The 9096-nt window shown below is 37.7% G+C and overlaps 1 protein-coding gene and 1 long non-coding RNA gene across 2 annotated transcripts; both read left to right on the top strand.

Annotated features, from left to right (window-relative positions):
• Positions 1-1743: 1743 nt before the first annotated feature.
• Positions 1744-5640, top strand: LOC139141627 (scavenger receptor cysteine-rich domain superfamily protein-like). Its single transcript, XM_070711219.1, has 5 exons — positions 1744-1767; positions 2032-2221; positions 2604-2735; positions 3212-3397; positions 5486-5640. The coding sequence occupies exons 1-5, from the start codon at positions 1744-1746 to the stop codon at positions 5638-5640; spliced, it is 687 nt and encodes a 228-aa protein (XP_070567320.1).
• Positions 5641-6107: 467 nt separating this feature from the next.
• Positions 6108-8165, top strand: LOC139141491 (uncharacterized). Its single transcript, XR_011554198.1, has 3 exons — positions 6108-6261; positions 6631-6765; positions 8001-8165. It is a non-coding gene; the product is annotated as an uncharacterized lncRNA (long non-coding RNA).
• The last annotated feature ends 931 nt before the right edge of the window (positions 8166-9096 follow it).

Here is a 9096-nt window from a genome sequence, read left to right as displayed (position 1 = left end):
ACAGAAGCTGATTTAATGGCCAAACCTTCGATTGTCCATGTACTATTTCCTCAATAGGAAATAACCGAAAAAATACATTGATTCTTTTAAATGCATACACATTATCGACAAGATTCACAAGCAAAGAAGATGCAGCGGTATCCTACATTAAACACCTTGAACAGTTAAAACTCATGAAAGACGAGAGACAAAAACATATGGGACAGATGGCAAAGTGTATATCAATTATCAAATATTTATATATGCACTGATATTGTTAGGTTTATGTTTAATATTGGCAAAATTGATTATAATTCTCTCATAGACATATATCGTGAATCAAATTTTTGGTGAAACTCCAAACTCCAATTTCTAGCACACACATCCATTTGTAATATAATCAAGTACGATAATATGAATAATCAAGCATATATAAATACACAGATTTACCTATTTTTGTATCGCAAAAAATATTTATAGTTTCGACATAGACTACCGTGTATTATGAATCAACATTTCAGTGAAATTCCAAAATCCAATTTCACATTTTAGACACAGGAGTAGGGGTAGGGTCGTATTTTTCAGTACAGGTGTGCACGGTCGGAATTCCCCCGGAAGGCTCCCTAATTATTATTTATTAAACCCCTGAATGTATTCAACCTTCCTAGGAATTACACTCTCGTCCTTACGATATTTGCATGCCATTCTGTTTCAAGGTATACGTCTTTTCCATTGATATTGTTACACTTACCCAACCTCTGCTCTTCTAATTTTCACAAGATATTGAAGATCCCCTTCTGGACTGTCCTGATTACGTTACCGAGTATGCAGATGTCGGACGAAGGAAGCATCCCATAGACTTCGTTCTACCGAGTGTTTGGGACAATTCTCTGGAGTTGATCAACGCGACGAGCAACTACGCACCGGGGGAGGGTTTCACCATCGGGACGACCGTTGTCAACGTCACAGCATCAGATTCCTATGGCAACGTGGCATGGTGCAGCTTTGAAGTAACAATCAATGGTAAGATGGTTGTTTTTTAGAAATATTACAAGGGTAGCAAGGAAGCTGACAAACAAATCAAACGTCAACAAATCGTAGTCTGTCAGAAAATAGTGATGTTGGATATTTCAAAAGGAGTAAGCACATCGTACCCAAAATACGAGGCCCATCAAATACTAATTTTTGATTGAGTATATTCGATTAGTCACTCTCTAAACTCTATCAACGTATAAAAAATATGAGAAATTTAAATTTGTATGTTTCTTGGTTCAGTTGATTGGAGATTAGCCGACGGTATGTCACATCATGAGGGTCGACTTGAAGTGTTTGATAACGGAGAGTACGGCACAGTGTGCAGTATCGGCTGGGATGATGTTGACGCAAACGTGCTTTGCAGAGAATTAGGTAAGAAAGGTAAACAAGTTCTAGGTAGCATTTTGAAAAATGATGAACAAATATAGCACAAAGTGGTGCGCTAGCCGATAATTGGCGATGCATATTGTTAAAAATTATTTATACTACTCGTGGGAAAACTTGGTATGGTATCGTTTACGTCATTTTCACCACTGGAGTTTTTTCACAGCGTGTGAACAACATGTCAATGTGCCTTAACATATCAAAGTCTGAGCGGCAACAGCGCATCTTTCGGTAGTAATGCACACACAATACACACATTGTGCTGAAGTGAATAATCGCATGTAAGTCTTGAGGATTGCCATTTCTGAAATAACTGAATGTGTACGAAGCACAAACTGTGTGACCATGCCTAACAAATTAAAGCCGATGGTGAATTTCTGTCGTTTCTACTGAAACGTCAAACCACGTGGAGATAGGACTATGAAAAGTCTCAAAGTTTATGTTTCGACAAGTTTCCAATCCATCTCCCAAATACCGACACAGTTCAGTTTATATGCTGACATGCAACATTGTCAATGAAGTGCTTTATGAGCGTCTTAAGGCTACAGATTCTATCATACCATATTTCGTGTAAAAATTTCAGGCTTTCATCTTGGTGTATCAGATGTCTTTTCGACACCCATTTTCGGAAAGGGTTCTGGTCCGATTTCCTGGTGGAATGTAGAGTGTGAGAAAGATATACCGTCTCTGTTCAATGGCTCCATAGACACGACTGTACCGCCAGAACTTGTCCAAGAGTTGACTTCTCTACGGAATTGCTCTATCAATACGACTGTACCAACGGAATGTGACCATAACAAAGATGTGTCTATTAAATGTAAAAGTAAGTCAGCGCGCTTTCTCTACGCTACACTGCATACAGGTACGATTATCGTAATGCAGTGGCATCCTTCCAATAACACGTGGATTGCATTTAAAGTTATTTCATGGTAATACCCATCATGGCGAAGTGAATCTATCAAATTCTGTTCAAAGAAACATACTTTGGAAACACGAAAGTCGGAGAAGGTGCCATGGACGAATAGGAAATGCGTCTTTTTAAACAGTATACCTGCTGTTTTTGTCGTGGCTGCTCTGATAACTCATGTTTCGCGTGCTTGCCATTTGAAATGCATGTGATGTTATGATTTTAGGAACTAAAATTTAGTCAAATGTTTTCACCAAAATTGGCAGCAGAATAACGCGTCATTTTTTATATTCTTCAGGTGAGGTGCGATTGGTCGGTGGATCTAGGTTCTATGAGGGTAGAGTGGAGGTTTACTACAACGGTGAATGGGGATCGGTGTCCAGTGACGGTTGGGATCTCGACGATGCCCAAGTTGTTTGCTTGGAACTAGGTACTGAAGCAGCTTTCAAGGCAAATGCAATCAATTTACTTTTAAATCACAGAGTAATATCACTACTACTGGTTTTGTTTCGTAGGATTTTTCTCTTAGTGAGGCGCCGTCATTAATTACATGTGGATGCACTCATTTCTTCGGATAGAGGTGGGCATTTCTCTGTTAACTTGCGACAAAATCGAAATAACAAAACAACACTATGAACAGGCAAACCGACGCTGAATCAAGAATTGCGTTTACAGAAAGGGAGCTATTAATAGGAAATAGAACGCATAGCAGCTAGGGTTTATCATACGCCATGGGGTGAAAAACACTTGGTATCGACTTGGTATCACTTCTGATGTATGTTCAGTGATTGATATCTCTGACAGATCGATGTCTAATGTGATGCCGTAAAGCCTGAATGATAATTTATCTCCCCTTGAATGTTATACCTGATGAAATGTCACTCAAACCCTGTGTTTTCATCCAAGGTTATGGATCGGCGAAAGAGGTGAAAAGGGAGCCATTTTTCGGAAGGAACACAGCGGGTCCAATATGGCTGACACAGTTTGGCTGCAAAGGGGATGAAAGTAGGCTTATGGAATGTCCATTTTCACAGGAAATCGACACAGGAAATGACGTCGACATCGGAAAGATTGCCGGAGTAGTGTGTCAAGGTACATTACTTCCATATGAACTTTGAAATACAATTTAATTTCACATATTAAAAACATCATTGGAACTAATTTGGGAGACTTTGATCTTTATATTATTCAAATTTATGAAAAGTGTCAGGTGCCCTATAGCTGAATATTGCAATATGACAAATTACCCATAAAAACAAGAGTATTGCTTAAAGACAAAAGCAGATGAGCTTACATTTGCAGATTAAACTGGCATTGTTCCACTATCAAATTATCCCATGGCAAATTAATTCCAAACGTGTTTAAAATACTTACTTACTTACTTACTTACTTACTTACTTACTTACTTACTTACTAACTAACTAACTAACTAACTTACTTACTTACTTACTTACTTACTTACTTACTTACTTACTTACTTACTAACTAACTTACTTACTTACTTACTTACTTACTTACTTACTTACTCACTTATTTAGTTACTTACTCACTCACTCACTCACTCACTCACTCACTCACTCACTCACTCACCTTCGATATCGGGTTTGTTTCGTGTTTTTTACAAGATAACAACCACAACTTTCAACAACCACACGAATACGAAATATTCCAAGAACTTGCCTTTGATTTTATAAGTGCATGCTTGAATGCTTGGTATGTAGTAAACAAAATACATCGCACATTATAACTTACATCTTTTTTATGTAAACGAGCTCTAGATGTTTGAACTTACTTACTTACTTACTTACTTACTAACTAACTAACTTACTTACTTACTTACTTACTTACTTACTTACTTACTTACTCACTTATTTAGGTTACTCACTCACTCACTCACTCACTCACTCACTCACTCACTTACTCACTTACTTACTTACTTACTTACTTACTTACTTACTTACTTACTCACTTATTTTGTTACTTACTCACTCACTCACTCACTTCACTCCTCACTCTCTCACATCACGTTTCACTCACTCACTTACTTACTAACTTACTTACTTACTTTATTACTAACTTACTTACTTACTTACTAACTTACTTACTCACTTATTTAGTTACTCACTCACTCACTCACTCACTCACTCACTCACCTCACTCACTTACTAACTTACTTACTTACTTACTTACTAACTTACTCACTTACTTACTAACTTACTTACTTACTTACTAACTTACTTACTTACTTACTAACTTACTTACTCACTTATTTAGTTACTCACTCACTCACTAACTAACTCACTCACTCACGCACCTCACTCACTCACTCTCATCATCACTCACTCACTCACTCACTCACTCACTCACTCACTCACTCACTTACTCACTCACTCACTTACTTACTTACTCACTTACTTACTTACCCACCCACAGGTAACACTAAAGGATCATACAACCCTTCACCATAATATATCTTCGCAAGTGTTATCAAAATTCACGATACAATTGAAATTTAGACCGTTAAAAGTAAGGATAGAAAAAATACCAAAGAGGCATTCTTTAATCGTCATCTCTATCGACAAAACGTGGACTGAATTTGTCAAAAAATTATTCACATTAACTTCCCGATTGTTAACTTCGATGATGTCGTTTTGTAGCTATACAGGTTTGGGAATCGATGTTTTTCTTCACAATTTACGAGTATCTTTTCACAGGAAGATGAAGCATAGATACTCTATAATACAATAAACTTTAAAACAAAACAGAAAAAATCAAGATCATTTCAGTTTTTCATCAAGATCTGAATGACACACAATAGGGATAATCGTATTTCCGATTCCCCTCCCGATCTGAGTGTGTTTGATCAAAATTGCTACTCTCTCTCTCTCTCTCTCTCTCTCTCTCTCTCTCTCTCTCTCTCTCTCTCTCTCTCTCTCCTCTCTCTCTCTCTCTCTCTCTCTCTCTCTCAGGCCTAAATTCGCCATGTAGTTTTCAATATCTCACATAACTCATAAATGTGCACTCAACGGTCTGATTAAGCCAGTCCTTAAGCATACTCGTAATCAGGCTTTACTATGACAAAAATAAAGAAGGGTGAGAGTCTACAATAATGTATGATATTTGTAATGTTATATTACATTCCTTGACAAATTTCCAATTCATGTTTCAACTTTGTGGCAGGTCTTGTTAGCCTCAGAGGAAATTCCAGCCACCGTGGCCAGGTACAGGTGTTTTATGATTTGGAGTGGGGAGCCGTGTGCAGTGAAGGCTGGGACATGAACGATGCTCATGTTGTTTGCCGTGAACTAGGTTTGTTTACGTTCTCTGATAATTAGCGAAAAAATGTTGAAATTAATGGTTATCCTATCCATATGAAAAAAATGTAACATACTGTTCGGTTTCCTGTTCCTACTCAGATTTGAAATGAATCCTTTGAATTACTTGCACACTTGTACTGTTGATGATTTTTTGGTTTAAAAATAATCATATCAATTGAGAATGTTTGATATACGCTGAGTAATGACACATTACGTAATCTTGATAAATCATCTTTGATGTTGCAACTGACGAAGATGATGATCATGACCATGATGATAGCGATGACGACCACGATGATGATGATGATGATGATGATGATGATGATGATGATGATGATGATGATGATGATGATGATTGTGGTGGTGGTGGTGGTGATGATGGTGATGATGATGTTGATCATCATTATGGAAATGATAACTGTAATGACGACTGTTATATTGATTATGAATACCCTTTTCCAGGTTACTCAGATGGCGCTTTGCGTGTCTTTGAAGAAACTCACAGCTTACGGAAAATTTGGATGTCAGGAGTTGACTGTGAAGGATACGAAACAACTGTATTTCACTGCAAAACCGAGAGTCCGTTCAGCAGTATAACGTCGTGTTCTGGAAACCGCTATGCAGGAGTCGAATGTCAAGGTGAGGAAAATCACTTATTGCTCACATTAAACATATATGTAGCTGACTATTTGATCCTCATATCTTCCCTATGAATTTGAATTTGAAAAATGTAGTCTTCTTTCACAAACTGTACATCCTGAGATGTTTATTTTCGACTAACGTCGTCAATTTCAGAACGTCTTCGAAACAAAGTATCGATTTTTTTTCTGGATATTATTCCTGTCCAATTGTTTCGATTAAAAATATACAAAAACACTTTTAATTTCTCGTTTTTACTCGACAACAATTTGCCATAAAAATGACTGAATTGAGCATATCGTATCTTTTATTGGCTGCGCCCTCTTGAAAGCATTTAATTCAGCTAACTGCGATACCCTTCTTTTATAGATAAATCTGTTCGGCTTGTTGGTGGTAGCACACCATACGAGGGCAGAGTTGAAGTTCTGATCGATAATGAATGGGGTACTGTTTACACAGATTGGTTTGACTCACATGCAGCAGATGTAGTTTGCAAGCAGCTCGGTAAGTAAAACGTTTGTAATTTTTTACAGTTAGGCGCTTTAAATGAATTTTTTTTTTGCAGCCCGCGTGCTGGTGAGTTTTCAGAGAAAATTAAGAAAACAAACACAATGTTAACACTATTACAAATAAAAATATATTTTTTCCAAAAGAAACCAAATAAAGATTGAACCTTTGTTCATACACTTGTTTTTGTCTGTGTTTGTTTATTTTTTCCCTGGATGGCTGGTAGTTTTTTCGAAAATTCAAGGACTCGGACGGCAAACAAAGAGTTTTCTTTAAATGGCCTTACCCACAATTTTTTTCCGGTAGCTGAGCTCTGCAGAATTTAACCAATAGGCGAACTTCGAAACAGGACATATTGTCAGTTCATCTTCTTTACGTGAACAACGGCAGAGAAAAATGTACGATTCTTGGTAATCCGCTTATGCCCTGCTTAAAAACTATCAGACAAAAAAACAAAAAATTTTCATGGAGGTAATTCCCTCCCCCCCCCCCCCTAATTTTGAACGTTTCTTCATAATTAGCGGCAAATGGCGTCTTGAACTCCATACAGCGTTTCCACTGGCAAAGTTAAGGCACTTTTTTCATTTTGGCCTTACTGTGCGCGCGCAGTATATTGTCTGAGGTCAGAAAGTGAGTAATGATCAAAGGAGTACTTCCTACGTATACGCCAGTGGTCGTTTGCCGCTGAGAACAAATTATGGACATAGTGACATGGTAAATTATAATTCACTACCTCAACATGCAATGCAACTCTCAAAAATTCAAACAGCTTTATATACATTCACTTTCTAATCGGAAGTCATTGGTAGTAAGTTTGATAAGTCATAGCTTAGTTTTTCGAATATGATTATGGAAAAATATCATGAATTAAGGACAAATTCGCCCCGAGGAAAGATATTTTGACTCTCAAACATTATTCTTTTCTTATCTACCGCTTGGGGGACTCGTCTTAAAGCTCTTGGCTTAAGAAAAAATTTCATCGTCTTAGTTTTTCGAGCCGCATACTATCTTAAATGTGCTACAAATACAACTGACATACCTTTCCATGTATTCATAGTAATCCCTTCGATAAATATGTGTTTACGTACATGTGATTTGTCACATGTAAATGATGTAATATCTGCTTCTTTTATTTTGATTTCCTTGTGTATTATTTAAGTCTAAGTAGAAAACAAATTAATTTTACCGTCAAAGTTGCTCACTTTCCATATTTATAATTCGTATTGTACAAGGTTTTCCGCTCGGACATCGTCAAGTTTCAACCACAGCTGACTTCGGCGAAGGCACAGGACAAACGTGCATATCGGATATGTATTGTGATGGATCAGAAACGAGTCTCCTGGACTGCAAGCACAAGAAGCCAGCTGTATGCGACCATGCAGTCGATGCGGGCGTCATGTGTGAAGGTACAATTATCTTAAACTAAAATTCTACTTAAAAAGGCATTTGTGGACAAGAGCTTGCGGAGACTACACTGGGGCACTTCGTGTGAAGAGGACACGTTTTGTTGGTCGACACAGCTCGGCATCAAGGCAATTTTATAATAGAATCGTACTGTTCTAACTAGCGTAGAGTATATACGTATTCAAACAACATAGGGTCGTTTGGTAGTTCCAGCTTGCCCCTCGTCTCTTTGGTGCCGTAAACAAGAAGCGTAAATTTTACGTCTTGAAAATCTTGAAGTAGTGCCAGTTCTTAATAAGTTTTGTTTCTGCAACGACCTTATAATGTTCCATTATCATGAAATTAAAAGCCATTCTTAACAGAAACTCTCAAAGCATGTCGCTTGTCCATGAAAGTTGATTTGTCATCTCCATCACAGCAGCGTTATTATGTTTGCGGGAAAATCTGAACATTGTAATTCCACTTTTCGTTTCGATCGGTCAGGTGCTGTTCAGTTCAACCAAGAGGTTGAAGCAACTTCAAACGTCAACGGAAGCAACGTCAACGTCAACGGAAGTTATGTAGAAGTCTATTCCGGAACGGATTGGTTGTCTGTTGCAGATACCTATTGGAGCAAAACTAACGCTGACATAGTTTGCAGAGAACTTGGTATGTTTATTGTTTTCTCGGTTACATATGTCTGTTTGTCTGTCTGTCTGTCTGTCTGCCTGCCTGCCTGCCTGCTTGCCTGCCTGCCTGCAGGCAGGCAGGCAGGCAGTCTCTATGCATCTCTATGTATATACGTGTGTATATACGTGTGTATATATACGTAAGTCAAAATTAAGTCAAAATATAATACTGGACTCTGCATATTATGCACAAGAGTAAAGACAGTAAGTGACTGCTGTTATCTGTTTATCTATCACCATACGATAACTGAAATTT

The sequence above is a fragment of the Ptychodera flava genome, chromosome 10 (genome assembly GCF_041260155.1).
Source record: "Ptychodera flava strain L36383 chromosome 10, AS_Pfla_20210202, whole genome shotgun sequence".
NCBI classification, from domain to species: domain Eukaryota; kingdom Metazoa; phylum Hemichordata; class Enteropneusta; family Ptychoderidae; genus Ptychodera; species Ptychodera flava.
This window is presented reverse-complemented; position numbering and strand designations above follow the sequence as displayed.

Bases quoted from the DNA above. Each gene is read 5' to 3' on its own strand.
- LOC139141627 (XM_070711219.1), top strand. From the start codon at position 1,744: ATGCCTAACAAATTAAAGCCGATG. The intron at 2,222-2,603 runs GTAAGTCAGCGC...TATATTCTTCAG, and splicing joins TGTGTCTATTAAATGTAAAA to GTGAGGTGCGATTGGTCGGT. The intron at 2,736-3,211 runs GTACTGAAGCAG...TTTTCATCCAAG, and splicing joins AGTTGTTTGCTTGGAACTAG to GTTATGGATCGGCGAAAGAG.